The sequence below is a fragment of the Perissodus microlepis genome, chromosome 18 (genome assembly GCF_051167445.1).
Source record: "Perissodus microlepis isolate ML-2025 ecotype Zambia chromosome 18, ASM5116744v1, whole genome shotgun sequence".
Lineage (NCBI taxonomy): Eukaryota > Metazoa > Chordata > Actinopteri > Cichliformes > Cichlidae > Perissodus > Perissodus microlepis.
The window spans coordinates 3498154-3515457 of NC_140478.1; the positions used below are offsets into that span (position 1 = coordinate 3498154).

Consider the following 17304-nt stretch of genomic DNA (forward strand, 5'->3'; position numbering starts at 1 on the left):
CTAGGCTGCTGCATCATTTTTTCACTTTGACTATTGATTACTATTTTCATTTCCATCAAATGTGGCACCAAGAACTGAATGTAGCCACCGCGATGCCAGTAATTGGTTAGTAAAGTCCAACGTTGAAGCCCAGCAGCATTTTTGCAGTTGCCGTCTTGATGTTTTGAAACCTAACGTGATGAGCGAGAGATAAATCTGACTGTGAAACCAAGGAAAACTGCACTCTTGTACGGTACTGACTTACTAATTACAAGGCAGGCCTACCCAAAAGCATAGGGTGCTTTAGTCCTCTTTTTGACTCCACTGGGAACCGATGTTTACAAAAGGAACACGTTGTTTTCTATAGGACTTCAAGTTCCATTGGGGCGAGCGCTGTTTCCCCTATACAGTAATACTGAAGCACTGCTTAATAGAAAGTATGCAGGTGCAGTTTCCTTGATAGTTTAGTACAAACAGACAATCCAAGTTTACTTTTCTGTAAAAAGCAAACGAAATGCAAGGAGATCAGAATCAGATCAGACAATCAGAACAAAGAGACAGTTTCATCAAAGCAGTAGTAGCAGCTCTGCCCCAACCCTAATGTTTAGTTTAGGGTTTTTTTTTTTAGCTTTTTTATTTCTACAGTCATCTGCTTAGAAAAATAGGCAGTAAGCCACAGATTAAAAATTCTGTCTGGAATTAAACAGAAATACAATCTTTATCCTAATATGTCCATAATGAGTCTAGTCTAGATTAGAAAAATGTTTTCCCGGTTCAGCTGAATGACAATGATCATCATGATCTGAGGTGTTTTTGCAGCATCGGGCCAACATCAACCCAGGATGCCTGAAAAGCCAGAAATATGCATGACGGTTATTTTGGTTTCTTAAAAATGATATCAGTAGTATTTTTGTCCTGGCATAGGTACGGCCATTTATCTGCTGCATTTGTTTTCCCCAACGGTCAAATAACGTCAGAGAAACAAACTGCTTGACACCACAGGGAAGCTTGTCAGCACACTCAGACACACGGCGGCGGAGCTGTGAGGCCATTAACCTCGCTGCCTGCATGCTCGCCTGGTAACAATAGACAGCATACAGCTCAGGTCTTTCCTCACTCTACACTAGATACATAGGAAAGTCTAATGTTCATTTGATGACTTGGCTAAACAAAACATGTTTATACTTCCTTCCCCTGTTGCCAGCTCTCACCTCAAATGCACTTCTCTGCCACTTTTCCAGCTCTGAGGTGCCTTTATTAACATTAATCACCCCTCCCTTTAACTAAATTGGGAGGCTGTTAATGTAAGTGTATTTTAATGGAACACTTCAGAAGCAACTCCCTCAATTACATCAACTCTTTCCAGCATGGTCCCTATTAAAACCAACCTTTCATTTAGGGCGGGTGAGCCCACAGACGGAGGGAGAAACACAGAATTAAGGGAGCCTTTGCTAATCAGTTTCACCTGCCAAAGCGAAAGCGTGTAACACAGACTGCTGTTTATAAGTAGGTTTTATATCAGACACATGGCTCTGTTTATAAAACATTAAGCTACAGTTTTACATTATGGGTACTTATATGTAGTTTGGGCGGAAATTTGGGGCCCTCCATGGTTGCGAGTTACTAAATGGCCCCGGTGATGTCACAGAGGTTAAAAGCACTCGGCTTCCCAGTCAGTTTGACTGACTTTCTCCCGTAACTCTAATTCACACAAACAACCGCTTTGCAATCAGAGACAGCACTTTGGAAACTGTGAGCGGCACATCTGCCCACCTTTGAGAGTCAAAACAACAGCTTTTGAAAGAGCTGATATAATGGAGACCCTATAAATGTGTTTGTAATAACGGTGGAACAAATTAGCGCTTGCACCGAAAAGTGTATGAAGCACAGTTTTGGTTTTATTTAGAGCTGTTTTCTGTTCAAGCTGTAACTGTTGTTATGCACAAGAACAGATCACGTCAGACAACTTGTGCGGATTGTTGTGGGAATAGATGCTCAGGCCAAATGTAAGTGCAGTGCAAAAGAAATTGCTTGCAGCGCATGTTGGGCAAAAAACACAGCTAGGGTACCAAAGATGAGATGTTTTTTCCAGAGAGCAGTTAAATGCAAAGACAATGTGTAGGCTAACGTTAGCCCGTTCTGGACAACATAGCATCACTCAGCGATGTCAGCTTTGGGGCCAAACGTTAACGTATGTGCATGAAAAGTTGAGTGCTACGTCATTAGCTAACACAAGCTAACTCAAGGAGTTGCAAGAAAAAAAAACACCTCACTCAGAGTTGTTTTGAAGGGAGGGAAGAATCCATAAAGACTATAACATTTATTTGTAGGAAAGTGTTGGAAAGTTTTCAGTTTTAACATAGTCTAAGGGGATTGACTCGCCAACGTCAAGTGGCAGCTAGCTTACTTTTTCAGCTCCAGAGATTAGCCCTCTGTATATTTCAATGTCAACTGAGGCAGATTAGGATTTTTTTTGTTGTTGTTATGAGTTGCATTAAATAGACTAATACTTAAATATCAGAAATTCACATAAACTCCTACACTACACTGGTAAAAAAAAAAAAAAGATCAAGCTCTGGATACCCACAGTACTCGTTCAATGAACTAGTTACTAATGTACTATTGGTGTAATCTTGGGATATGTAGACAGTGAGAATATTATAATACACATGTTTATATATGACACAATTTGTTGATTTATTCATCGCACCTGATAGTAGCTATCTAGATCTGTGTCAGAATGGGAACAAATTCCTATAAGCTGTTGGGGGTGCAGTAATCACTAATAGAGCACATCTATGTCTTGTAATTCAGTCCTAGCTTTCTGGGTTTTACAGGATTGCTGGTGAATGTTTCGTTTATGAAAGGCCTATCTGCTCAAATTGCACTTTGAAGTGTTGTTCTGACAAACTGTGATCCAATCCAGACTCTTGTCTAGTTGCCACTTTCTTCAGTCTCACACTGTTATTGTTTGAAGATGTCAGTGTCAATTGCACAAGCTCAGTATGACAGATTGCACTTTGTTGGTGGGAGGGCAACGCATATCTGGAAGACTGATTACAGTAAACGCAGTCTACACGTTATTAAGATGGCTCAGGCTTTTGGTATTCTGTAAAAGTCTGACTCAAGACAGACCTACAGGGCTTTGTATATTGTTGGGTTCTGCTGATAAATTGGTGATCAAGTTAAAGTTGATGATCAATTTGCTGGAAGGAATGCATTTTTCTGATCTGAGGTTACACGTCAGAGATGTGGGCACTTTTGAAATACAAGCTGAGTCCCAATTGTCTGGCAGAAAAGTCACTTTTTCCTGTCGTTTCCAGCGTGGGTAAAACTAAACTGCCTGTGGTGTTCAATAAACATGCATTTTCCAGTGTGGCATCTTTTGTTCTTGTTGACTCGTTAAGGAAGAAAAGAAACAGTCAAATAACCGTACCTGGGTCCCAACTCATCCTCACACCTCCAGGTGAATTCACCAAAGCTCTCGTAGCGCTGGTTGTAGTGGTAAAGCACACGGTGCAGTGTAGGAGCGCCCAGGTCCATCAGAGTGTTGTAAGCTGTCTGTTGCTCCTTCCCACTGGTGTAGCCGTTAAACAGGTTATATATCTTATCTGCAATTTCTGAAAGTATATAGACAATCGGGGTTAACTTGCAGCTTTAATAGGAGCAGGAAATGAGTGTTAACTATGCCCAACAATAAAGAACAATACCGGTGATCAGTTCAAACCCTTTTTTATGTTTAATGAACAGGCTGACTGGGGCTAGTTGATATTAAATGATCCAGGCAAGATGTTCCAATGACAAACTCATCTTTCTCCTGAATCCATGCTAGCCTCGCTGCTGTTTTGGATACGCTGTTGAGGTTTGGGTGGGGAGCTTCGCTGAGTTCACACTCAGTCACGCTTTCTGTAGACAGACGGGGCAGATCGCTCATAGCAAGACAAGAATGTTTGTCTGGGGCAGGTCTTATCTGTTTTTGCATTCATTTTAAACAATGTTGTTAACAGTGATCCTGACAGGCTGACGAATGCATTCTTAATTTCGATTACTGTAGGACACGACAGGAATCCATGTGGAATTATGTCAGTTGGTAAGGTATGGGCGAGGCAGAGTAATAAAGAAATAATATTAAGAAGTCTAATCCCAAATTAGGATGTTGGTTACTGGATAGTGATCAGCACCCCTTTCTTCCCAGTGATGACAGAGGTCACATGTTTGTGTGAAATACCCAAGGATGGAGGATCAGCGACACAGTAACTGTAATATGCGTTTGTTTATGGGGTCATTGGAAGAGATTCTTTGATGTTGACAAAGATGTTGGACATATTGCAGTTTTTTCCCCTCAGTTATTGGGTACTGTTAAATATAATGGCCTCATAAGTGGAGAAGATGTGTTCTTTCCTGTTTCTTCTGCAGCTCCAATTTCAGATGAATAAAGCAGATGTCATTTTACATGAATATTTTGGTCTCACTACCATTACCGATCATTTTAAAAGGGATAAATCATCAACAACAAAGTTGAAGAATTCACTGAAGAAACTAAAACCTTGGGGCGTAAGTCCTCTCGGAAGTGACAATGCCAAGAAAATCAGTAAAAGCAACTACATGGCATGTACTGCATTTCACACCATGCATAGATTTCCAGTAATTAAAACCAACTGCATTAAGTGGCACATCTTTTCTTATACAATTAGACAATTACATTGGAAATTGTTTTCACAGTCAAGCACAGTAAATTAAGTAGCCCCTTAATAGGGTTCAAATAGGAATTGGACAAATTTAAAAAAATCCTTATTGAACTTTAATATTTTGCTGAAGTCCTTCCATGTAATGATGGCTTGAAGTCTGCAGATGTTTGTGATGTGTCTTACTCCCTTTGGTTTTTTTCTCCGCTAGTGAAATTCAACCTGACTGACCACGTGGCTTATCCCTGTTTAGCCCGGTTTTTTAGGCCTTTGTCCACTATTATAGACAATATCAAGTTTGCAAGTTCTGCTTGGCCCTGCATCAGACCAGCGTGTACCCTGCCTGTCACCCTGCGGTAGCTGGGATAGGCTTCAGGGTGCCTGCGACCCTAAATTGTTTAAGCGGAAGAGAATGGATGGCTGGATGGATCACAGTACACTTCAGAATTCATCTGGCTGCTTCTGTCTTCTGTCACATCATTAATAAACATTAGTGACCCAAGTACAATTGGAAACCACTCGTGCCCATACATCACACAGCCTTCACTGTGTTCAGATCATGAGCTGTTCCAAGCCTTCTCCATTTTTTGTTACTCCTGTTACAGGTTGATGTTACTTTCATCCGTCCAAAGAATGCTGTTTGAGAGTTAGTGTCTAACCTGGCCTTTCTGTTCATGAGGTTGAACCTTCTGTCAAAGCGTCGTCCACAAAGCCTCTTTATGGTAGACTTCAATAACGGATAGCTACCTTACAGGGGGAGTGTTTTTCCCCTCTGGGGACCGTTGTAAAAGGTTTTTTCTTCACCATGAAAAGGATCCCATGATCATTCATCACTTGAAATGAACTCTTGAATATTTGCCTGCTTAATTTAGGAATGAAGAAATATCCCACACCTATCACTGAAACAGCTTTTGCGTAACTTTTTTAATCAGCCCACCCTTAGCACCAGGAAATGTGGTACTAGGGCAGAAAAAAAGACAGTTAAGGTACTTTTGGCCAGGGCCTTTAATTAAAGCCATACTTCAATTGTAGTGGCAAAAAGGTGAAAACTGGGACACTACCCAAATGTCTACGGCCCTGTCTCCAACTCAGCAGCAGGATCTATAAAGTCTTTGGTATGCAGCTTCACTAGTGCACAGGGTGGCAAATGATTTCAGCTCGTTAATTTCTGACATGAAATAGCACACTTTATAACCAATATTCTCGTGAGATCTTAGTGTACAGTGTCCATAAACAGTTCTACTCCAGAGAGGAAAACTATCTGCCTGTGTCTTTATGACTCGCTCGATGAACTCATCTAACATCTGTTTTGTGCGGTTTTGAGACATGACTGCAAATAGAAAGAGCAAATGTCTGTCCGGTAAATAAAAAAAAACAAACAAAAAAAATTGCACCAAATATAATTTTTTCCCCCCATATTTTTCTGACATCATATAACAATCATATTTACTACACAAATAATGATGTACAGTCTTTTCCCCTCACCTTGTGCTTTGACGTCATCCACAGTTGGACATGGAGTTTTGATGGTGACTTCACTTGGAGTCGAACGGCGCCCCGTGTTGTCTACTGCCCATAGCCGGAACCTGCACACACACACACACACACACACACACACACAACACACACACACACACACACTGTGAAATATAAAGTCCATTTTTCCATTTTGTTAGTGAAAATCTATAAAACCTAAAGTAATAAAATGGATTTCCTGCAGTGTATTCTGCTGAACAAAAAACATATGAGCAGCAGCAAACATGTCACAGCTGATGCATTTCCTGCAGCTGTTAATCCAATCGAAAGACCCCCTGCTTTGAAGACCAGGGCCTGCATTATCAATACGGGAACAGTGCCACACTCCCAATTTGCCTTTCTCTGCACAGCTAGTTTCACTGAATGAATATCTCCACCTAGTGGCCAATTGTTGCAGTAACAAAGAAAGATGTAGCAGTACGAACACTCAAAAGGCAAAGAGGTGTAAAGAAATAGATGAGTGAATGACAGATATTCTCGGTTAGAAGAAAGCCATTTGAATCTTTCCATCATATACTCAAAGACTGAACTTTTGCTTTTAATGCAACTGCAAAGTATCTTTTTTTTTGCTGTCTTTGAGTTTCTAGCATGCCTTTCTTGGGCATATTTTATCTGAAAGAGCGTATTTTGCTTCTACAAAGTGCCATTCATGAGCATTGTACGGAATCCATCTTTATAGAAAATATAAAGAGCTGATGGGAGAGACAAGGCCTCGGTGCAGAGGCTCTCCCCAAGCTAAGAGCTCAGGGAGATGAATGAGCTGTCAGACAGGATAGAAAGAGCAGGAATCTCGCTGATACTGGAATTAAAAGAGCATGTGTAGCTGTTCACCGAACCCACATACGTCAAAATTGTTTGAAGAAGCTCTGTCCATGGGCCTTTTGCCCTTTTTTTCTTTACTTCTCTTTGCCTCTACACACTGCTGTTTATCTTTTTCTCACTCTTTCCTCTCTTTCTTTCTCAGCCCCAAACGTTACCTCTGCATTTTTGGCTCTTTTTTTCTCTCTTCTCCCTCTTTTTCCCCTCTCCACCCTGTTCTTTGCTCTGCAATGTCTGTGTATGTGTGTGTTATGCATGTGGCTTCCCACCTGGCAAGCTTTCTGTGGGATAAGTGTGAGCATGCTAATGAGAGCATCTGAGCATCCGGTGCTTGTGCATCTGTGTGTGTGTGTTTTTAATTTTGCACTGGAAGCATATACATACACCGACAGACCACTGAGGTTTTTAAATCTGACAAGGACCTGTTCAACTGCTCATTAGCACAAAAATCTAATCAGTCACATGGGAGCTCAATATACTTAGTCATGTTCAAAACAACTTTTTGAAGTTCAAACTGAGAATCTGAAGTTAAAGAAGGAGTGCCAACGTGGCATGGTTGTTAATACCAGATAAACTGGTCTGAGTATTTCAGAAACTGTTGATCTGCAAGGGTCTCTAGGGTTTACGAAAAAGAGGAAATAGTCAGTGAGTGGCAATGCCTTGTTAATTCCAGAGGTCAAAGGTGAATGGCCAAACTGCTTTGCACTGATAGGAAGGCAACAGTAACTCAAGCCACCATCTTACAAGAGCTTCTCTGTCAAACAGTGAAGCGGGTAAGCTACAGCAGCAGACCGAAAATCTGAGGATACAGTTTGTGCTGGCTCGATTTCTGCTGCTTGGATGGCAGGCTCAGAATTTACATAAAAAACATGAAAGCATGGAAGTAATGTTCATCCTGTGCTGTATTAATGGTTCAGGCTGGTGTTGGTGATGTAATGTGTTGGGGGATATTTTCTTGGCACACCTGGGGCCCATTAGTACCAACTGAACATTGTTAAATCCCATAGCCTACCTGAGTAATGTTGGAGACCATGTCCATCCATTTATGACCACAATCTATCTGCTACCAGCTAGATAACGTACCAAAAAGTTAAAATCATGTCAGGCTGGTTTCTTTGAATATGAGAATGAGTTCACTTGACCCAAATAGCTTCAGAATTGATTAGATCTCAATCCAATAGACCACCTTTATGGTGGAAGGGGAGATTCCCATTATGGATGTGCAACCGAAAATATGAAGGAACTGCATGACACCATCATGCCAATATGGGGAAAAAATATTAAAAAAATAAACATAATCCACCTAGGCTGCACAAATATTTAGGAAAATGTGTAAAGCCCACAGATGTTCTGATTGTATTACCCGGCACAAGGTACGGTGGCTTATAATAGACAAATGGTGCACAATGATCATTTAACCAAATGATCTACAGTTTGTTACTTAATAAGAGAAGTACATAAAAGGTACATTATAGAGGATTTGAAAGATTGTAAAACCACAAAAACAAGATACATTGACATTTCTCTGATAGTGCTGCATGTGATGTCAAAAAATAAAACAAAAATCAAAAGAATCAAATTATTTGCTGTTGCTAACTAACTAGCTTAGTAGCAGCTAGTACTTCATAACATTTGAAAAAGAAGCAAAACATAGTGTGAACAACAGTGCTAACTTCAAAAGTATCAAATGATTTAAAATCAAAAATATATAAAATTTGCAATAATAATACTGAAAAATAAAATTGAACTTAAAGTTAGAAGAGGCCACATTCAGTCTGGAGCTAACAAATTAGCTCATTATTAGCTAAAGAGTTAGCTATTTTGTTTTTGCGGTAAGCAATTCTTTTAAGCCTATTTTTCTACAGACAGTGTTGCCAACTTAGCAACTTTGTCGCTATATTTAGCGACTTTTTTTTCTAAAAAGCAACTAGGGACAAATCTGGCTACTTTTTCTGGTGTTATTGGAGACTCGTTTATGACAACTTTTTGACGTGAAAGCGCTTATCGCTCTTACTCTCAACAAGCAGTGGGTGCTGCCGTGGGCACCTAGCTCGTGCCAAAGCGCTCACGGCGGACGACTAGGGGATGCAATCACATCTATGCTCCAAACTGCAAATGAATCGTGCATGAGCGAAGCCGCTGCTCCCGCACTGACTGTAACGCAGTCAGTTCTTCTTTAACTATTATGTTGTTTTGTGGCTCACAAGGTTTAAAACTACTTATAAACACACACACACACACACACACACACACACAGTAACTCCACCAGAGTGCCTATTTCGGGTCACTTTTGTTTATTACATGACACGCTCAGAACAGACTCCATACTTACATGTATGTGGTGTCGGGCTCCAGGCAGCGAATAATCATACTGATGGAGGAGGACAGTAGGTCAGGGATGTCACCTAACATCACACATGGAGACCTGGCTCCGGACAAGATGTCATCCACAAAGCTTAAAAGGGTTTCTGCAACAAAGGTAAGTCAGGAGATTCCTCTGGATTAATTCATCCAAGTATTTCATACAGTTCAGACAATTCTTCAAATTTATGAATGATTTGCTTATGATTTATTTATGGCAATTAACCCGCTATTAACCCTCTAAAATATGTGTCAGAGTACTACTTTTTGTGTTAGTTTCTCTACTGCTACAATTTTGCCATTATTTTTTTAAGGCAGCAAATAATTTGTTTAAATTCACTCAAAATAAATACTGAGTTCTGATTTGAAACTGTCAAAATCCGATTATTGTTGACCCATTATTTATTTTTAATCTCAGGGCAGTTGTGTTTTTTTTTAATTGTGAACTTTTAAACTGTTTTGTGCTACTTTCAATGGTTAAATTAATTTATACAGCAAAAGAATTGAGCTGTTCTCTTTTTAAAGGGCCGAATTATGCATCTTCATATCAGCTTCAGCTGCGTCTTCCCAAAATGTAAAACAGATGAGCATTTTACTGTTACACTGCAATATACACGTGAAGTACAATATATATATATATATATAAGAGAGAGCTAGATTTTATGAAGTGAAAAATAGGCATGTTCACTAACATTTGAATGCAGTTACTGGGATTTGGGTCCCCCCTTGTTACAGAAAGGCAAAAAGAACACAGTGTTCCTTATGACGCCAACACTTCTGTAAACATGCAGTCCATTCAGTGACTTTACTGTTGCAGATGGGTGTCCAAGGGCACCTTGACACTACATGCTGCGAAGGGAGTATTATTCATTCAGCGTCCACCCACTTTTTTTCAGCGCATTCAACACTAACATTTTAGGTAAAAGTTTTCTTTTACCACCTCTACCTCCCACTTTTTTGGGTAAGCCCTTTCTGTGCTCTCCTGAAAAAAAGTCTCACAATCAGGTCTCAAGATTAGGTAACATACAACCTCTGATAAACAACAACACATGACAGATTACATCATGCCATCATTTATTTAACAAAAAGCAAGCCGAAATGCTGAAGCAGTCTGTGATAAACTAAGTACAGTCTTATTGATTCCATTTAAGAGGCTAAGTAGCAACCTCTTAGCAGGTACTGCTAATCAAACACTGTATTAACTGATCATCAGCAAGTGTTAACACTTCTAAAAGCAGAGGCAGTTTGCAGGTTTGGAGCATTCAGGTGTTGTGTTAACACAATGCCAAGGAGAAAAGACACCAGCAAGTATCTTAGAGAAGCAACAGTTGCTACCTATCAAATTTATAAGGCCAATTCCAAACAATTGAAATTTATCGCTTTACAGTAAGATGTATTATTCACAAGGTGAAAAGAATCCAACATATAGTCGGTCTTCTCTGGAGTGGACATGCTCTGAGTAAATATAAAAAAGACCTACATCTTGGGTTCTAAGTCTCAGTTCATGAAAAACCTGAACAGGTATGGTTTGTTTGGAAGGGGTGCGAGGAGTGTGTTTTCTCTCTAAAACGAACATGGCAGCACTGATTAGGTTGTAGCTGAACAAGGCCCAAGACTTCTGGAACAATGTCTTTTGGTTAGATGCAGACAAAGTGCAGATGTTTAGCCAAAATGCACAATGGTAAAGCACAAACACAACATATCAACACAAACACCTCATACCAACTGCCAAGCATGTTGGTGGGCACCTTGAGCTTGTTGAGTCGACCATGAGTTCTTCTGTATACCAAAGTATTCTAGAGTGAACTGTGAGGCCATCTGTCTAATAGCTTAGGTTTTGCCAAAACTGTGTCAAACTACAGGATGATGATCTCAAGCAGAGCAGCAAAAAAAACAACAGAATGGCTGAAAAAGAAAAGAATGGGTTTTGCAGTGATCTAGTCAAAGTCTAAATCTCAACCCTATTAAACAAATGAATAAATGAAAACCTCAATGAACTCAATAATCGTAAAGAAGAGTGGTCCACAATGATGTGTTGAATCAAGCTGATGACTAATGGGATGTACTCGGTGCTTCACACACTGCTTCTGAATTTTGGCCCCCTGCTCCTCCTCCACCTCCAGCACCTCTTCTTCAGCACCTCATCTCCTACTGCTTAGGTTGGTGGTCATACATGCAGCTAGGATGTGTTTCACTGTACAGAGGAAAAACCCTCTCTTTGGAAAACCCAAATCTGTGTGCATGCACAGGCGTGTAAAGCAATGGGTGCTCTGAGGTGGTCACTGGTGACTCTCCTCGGCACAAGCACTCCCTGTCTGTGTTTATTTATGCAATATTTGTGTGTGAAGTGATGGACACCCTGAAGTGGTCACCTGTGCGTACTTTACACAGGAACCTCACCGCTGCGTGTGAAAATATGTGTATGTGTGAATGACAGGTGCTCAAAGGTGGCCATCTATGTCAACCTCCTCTGTGTCACCAGCTAGTAAACAAGTGAGACTGAGACAGAGCAGGAGGAAAAAAAGGTGTTTACTGAACGAAAGACATAACCGCTGCTGGAGATGTAAATGAAAAGTGACACTGTGGGTCTATGTCTGTCTCCTCCGTAAGGAGGCATATAAAAAGGAAACAGTGTTTGAACCTTCTCTGGAGGATGCAGCTCGAGAATATGTGAAGTAATTCTCTCAATCTCTGTGCGAGTAATGCTCTAAATGGGAACCTGCATCCAACATCAATCTTCATGTACAGTTACTGTCTGTCTAAACATTATAATTCAGTGGAGATTTACTACTGTGCTACAAACAGACTGTGTTTACCACAGCTGTCTAATACTGGAGGCATTTATGAGGATAACTGAAATGCATTTCATTCAAATTAAAAAATACTGAATGTGACTTTCACTTTTATCCATGTTTGCCTTTTAGTGGCTGGAGAAATGGAAAAAATATCACTGGAGGTACTGTTTACATCCCCTTTTAGTTGCTTTGCTTTTTACAACAAGAAGAAACATAGCAAAGACATTTTAGACACATTAGAAGAGGTTCTATCTTAAAAAGTGCTAAATATATGGATCAAATACTGAAAGAAGATTTCTGATATAACCAGACAATACCATATTAATATGAATTCTCAGAATCTTACTTATTATAGCCATCCATTATAACAAGTCTGCACTCCCACAGAAAACAACCCCATAGATCATTGTGTAAGATGTTATTTATAACCAATAGTCACCTGTTAAGGTCAACACCCGAGTCAGAATCACAGGCTGAGGAGGAGGAGTAGCAGCAATCTTCCACTCTAGCTTATTAATCAACCAAGGACAAAGACAACATTTTAATTCATCCGAAAGTCTTCTGTCAGACTCCTACTGCAGACTCAGACTTCTTATTTATCATCCACCTGGTGATAGATAGTCGTCAGTTCAGATAATATAATTCTACTTGTTTATCTTAACACCCATGTAGATGCTAAAAAGGAGAGACTCAACACTGCATTTAACCTGTTATTGCAATCAAATGAGCCTACCCACCACCTGAATCACACTCTGGATCTTGTTCTGACATCTGACATATTCATTTCAAATCCTCTTTAGTTCTGTTTTCTCTCTGTTATTGTTGGGTCTTTGCCTTAGACTATAAAAAGTCTTAAGGTGACTGTTGTTGATATTTGGTGCTTTATAAATAAAATTTCATTCATATTCTAGAACACGTAGCTTTCAAATACAACTAAACTTAACTAAACTTAACAAACACGATGAAAGCAAAACTTCAAATTGTGGAAGAACACTGCAGTCAAACTCAGCCGCCGGTGTTCTTCGAGCAGTTTGTTTCCCCAAAATAATTTCCTATCTTAAATCCCGTTAGCTTGGCAAAGTTATTAAAGTTGTGTTGAACTGAGAACCTGTTGCTTGTTACAGTTCCCCAGCTGTTAAAAGTGCTTATAAAATGTTACGTCGGTGTAGAAAACAGCTGTTGTTGTTTGTATCAAGTTCACCACTTGAAACCAAGTCCAGTCATGATAAATTTCAGCACTTCAGCCAATCATATCTCCAGTGTTTCAGTTTGGATGTCTGAATTAGAGGGAATGCAAGTAGATAAACAGCTACAGAGTTGTAGGTTTATAGCAGGTGCACCATCCCGAAAATGCAGATAACAGGATATATCCCACCGCTGTGGTCCACCAAGGAAATCCTATCCAGGGAAAACACAAATGAGAATTTCTTAAAAAGTCTCCTTAGTAAATCTTATTAAACCAGTACTTATTTAGTTGAGATAATTACATTGAGAAAAAATGTGATCATGACAGGATACGTAATTCAAAAATCCCTGTCACAATATAACAATGTTCTCCTTTTTATCCACAAGAAGTTCTTCAGAAAAATGTCAGTATCTGTCAAATGCTCGTCTGTAAGAGCAGTCTCATTAAAAAGAGATCGACACACAAGTTGTGAGAAGCTGGGTTTTTCTCTGTGTATGGGCTAGTTGTAATTTTAGCCCCAAATAAAGTGATACACTGGCTATACTGACTGATACTTTACAACCCATCTGAAACATCACACTGCTCATGTTTCTTGTACTTTTTGGACTCTGCTCAGAGCAAAGTTGAACAAAGGTATTTCCAAACTCTAGGACCCCACATTGTGATAAATAGGAATGATTCTAGTCTAGAAAACATAGTGTTCCTTTGAACCATGTTGCACATTTGGCCTCAACTCAATCACTGATCTCAAGGTGCCTTTGGCAGTGTCAGTCTCCTGTGATTGGAAAATTACTAGCCAAGTGCGTACTGGTGATCCATTCTCACGTCCTCAGATCCCTGTGTACTCTTACTCCCAAACTGCCTTTCTCACATGTTGTAAAGTTGTGCAGGAGGAGGAGAAGACCTGATCCGAGCCAACAGTTCATGAATCCTTTAACACGCCTTTGCTCACACAAAAGACAAAAGCTCATTAAAACTCAGAGCTGGTGGTGACATGAACGTCTGAAAGTATGAAAATGCCATAGAAACTTTGAATTAGCTTTGGACTCAGACACACAAGATGTGGGTTTAAGCACTGCCATTTACTTTTTACCCAATCTTTCCCTCTCAGTTGTATCCGTCCTGCCAGTATACCACCTGAAGCAGCAGAACTGCAGCCCAGTAGATACAGCCTAGTTTTTGGGAACCCCACGGTGCACTGTCATGATGACAGCAATGCATGAAGTGGGTGGCCTGCAGGCCAAAAGAACAAAACGTGCACCTAATTCAACTATAACAAATGCCTCAGTCAAAGGTGAGCGGTAACACTGTGAACACTGTGTGCTGCCATGGCACTTATGGACATGACTCAACACAATAGGAATAAAAATGTACACAGAAACAAAATGATTGCTGACAGATGAAGATGAAACTGATTCTGGATGCCAGAGAACTGCTGGCTCGGCCACTATGAAACTAAGTACGGGAAAGTGTACGTGAAAACCATTTTACATGATATTAGCTCATTATCTGATCTATTAGTGTGAGTGCTGAGCGATTTCATTAAAGTTTCCTCCTAGGCTGCAAACCTGTTTGCTCCAGGGTTATTATGATTCAACATTCTCCGAATAGCTCCGCAATACTCCCTGAGTTTAAGAGAGCAAATCTTTGATTTACTATGAGGCACAGTACATAAAGAAGAGCCAATTTCCACTATGGAACACTTTCCAAAGCAGTTGTCAATCACAGTCGTTAAAGTCTGCATTGCTCAACATTTGGTGCAATAAAAACTGGAATAAAGAGAAATATGCCCTCGCTATAAGTAATAGGTTACAAATTGTGCCAAAACAGGAGGTGAATGATGCTTCAAATAAAAATTGGAACATGGGTATACAAAGATTTATGGCTGTCACAGAAATATAAAATAAAAGAAGCTGCTGGCAAGAAGAGAAATCGCGCACATTTGTGTCAACTCTGATTTTTCACAATGCATTGATGTATTGTCTCTCAACAGCGTTTATTTCCCAGTATCTAAGAAACATGAGCCTGCATTTTATTTGTAGAGCAAAGGCCAACCGGCTTATCCTAGGATGACATTGGTAGACGGTTTAAGGTTCACCTGGGAAGTGCTGTAAATTTGTCTATTTAGCAAAATCACTAAATCAGCCTGAAACAGGAAATTATAGCTCGGTAGTTCCTGAATACACAGCAAAGGTTGTAAACAGACACTGCGGGAGAGTTTCTCAGTAGTGAGTATGCAAGTATATATAAATGGAATATTATCATTAGTAGTAGTAGTAGTTGTACAACTGTGAAGGAAGACTTCTGTGGCCCTGACACTTCATCCACATTACTTACTGTTCCTTTGCTGTATCCATCAGAAGCCACAGAGGTGAATCAAACAACCGTGGCTGTGGTGAATAGCGATGGATAATAAGTGGATTATCCATAGCCAACTGTGCGCCACCCTCTGCAGGTGGGTCTGCAACATTCTTAGAGTATGATGACTAGAGCGGAATACTTTCTCTAACATCTGCTTCAGCGTGGCTGCCACATGGTGCCGTGGTTATTTGTTTGATTTTTGCATATTAAGCTCCACATTATATTGTATTACATCTGATTTCTTCACTTTGTTTTTACCTTCCTGAGCTATTTTGTTTGTATTCTTAGATCTGATTTTCTTTGGCTACATAGTTTTTCATGTGCTAGCTACTTCTGTAATACAGTAATCTCACAAATCTTTGGATAAAATATATCTTCTGTTTTATTGCTGATTATTTTACATATACACCCAGGGACATGGATCCGCTTGAATGGATGAATGAAACATGAATGGAACACTACCGTCATGGCTCAAGGTTTTGGCAGTGGCACAAATTCTGCGTTTGCTGTCTTTTCAAATACGTTTCTATGATCGCAGTGATCATTTGAGTAAAGTTGGATTTTTTTGGTTTTTTTGGTAGACCTTCCACTCAGGTGCAAATTTACAGCACGAACATCCACACGGAGAGCCATCGACACAGGACCCTTTAGGTGCGGCTTCGTAGGTCACCGTGCACGCTGCATACAGATTCCAAAGAACCAGTTTTAGATCTAATCAAGGTGCTCTGAGAAACTTGTCATTCAGCTGGAATTGTTTACTCAGCATTCTTAGAGTATGATTGGCTGGAAAAATCAAGGATTGCCAGGAGAATGATGTGAGTTATGGGATGTCTCACCTTTTGAAGTCATGCCTGCTGTCATCAGTTCAGTTCTGCAGGCCTGGACCCTTAGTGTGCAAGTGTGTGTATGTGTGTGTGTAGACCTATGCAGCCAATCCAAGGCTGTTTTTCTCTGCTTCTTAATGGAAAGGACAGGTGCTTGATAATTTTTTCACTGTGGAAACTTAATGTCTGTCAAACATCAGATAGTTTGATCTGAAAACTAGAAGGGCACCTGGCAGCAAATAGCAACGACTGACTTATTTGGAAGTCTTAATGAAAGTGAACCAGATTTGCACCAAGATTTAACTGGTCTCTCTTTAACCCTGCTAAACCTCTCTGCCACGTTTCATGAAATTCTGCATGTTAGGTTTTGTTAAATTTTGCATCATATACTGCTGCTCTGACTCCAAAATAAAAAACAGCCTGCTTGTGGCTTATAACATTAGCTTAATTCAACCTGATATTTCATATCAGTTTGATCCAGTGAGAAAGAAATAAGTATAAAAAGTATGTTGCAGCTTTCACTGCCTATCTGGATTTAGTAGCTCCGAATCGCGCATATGGCTAAAGGAGCAGCAGCTAGATTGAGTCTGTGCTAACAGATTTTGATTTTGAGCACGTAAAGTGGAACAAAGCCAACCCACCTTGTCATGCCATCACGATTAGGCTTGATCAAATCTAGGACTACTATTTCAACTGTTGCAACTCTACAGTACTAAGTGTATTACTGAAGGTAATACCAATTACCTCAATTCATAAGC

At 40.0% G+C, this 17304-nt stretch overlaps 1 protein-coding gene across 9 annotated transcripts in view; it reads right to left on the reverse strand.

The window, feature by feature from the left end:
- Positions 1-17304, reverse strand: part of astn1 (astrotactin 1) — a 439026-nt gene that overhangs the window by 15932 nt on the left and 405790 nt on the right. For all 9 annotated transcript variants that reach the window (XM_084912727.1, XM_084912726.1, XM_084912725.1 and 6 more), the window contains 3 exons: positions 9352-9487; positions 6150-6250; positions 3416-3599 (listed from right to left, as the gene is read on the reverse strand). In XM_084912727.1, the coding sequence (XP_084768853.1) occupies positions 3416-3599; positions 6150-6250; positions 9352-9487 (421 nt within the window). The remainder of the gene's footprint in view (positions 1-3415; positions 3600-6149; positions 6251-9351; positions 9488-17304) is intronic.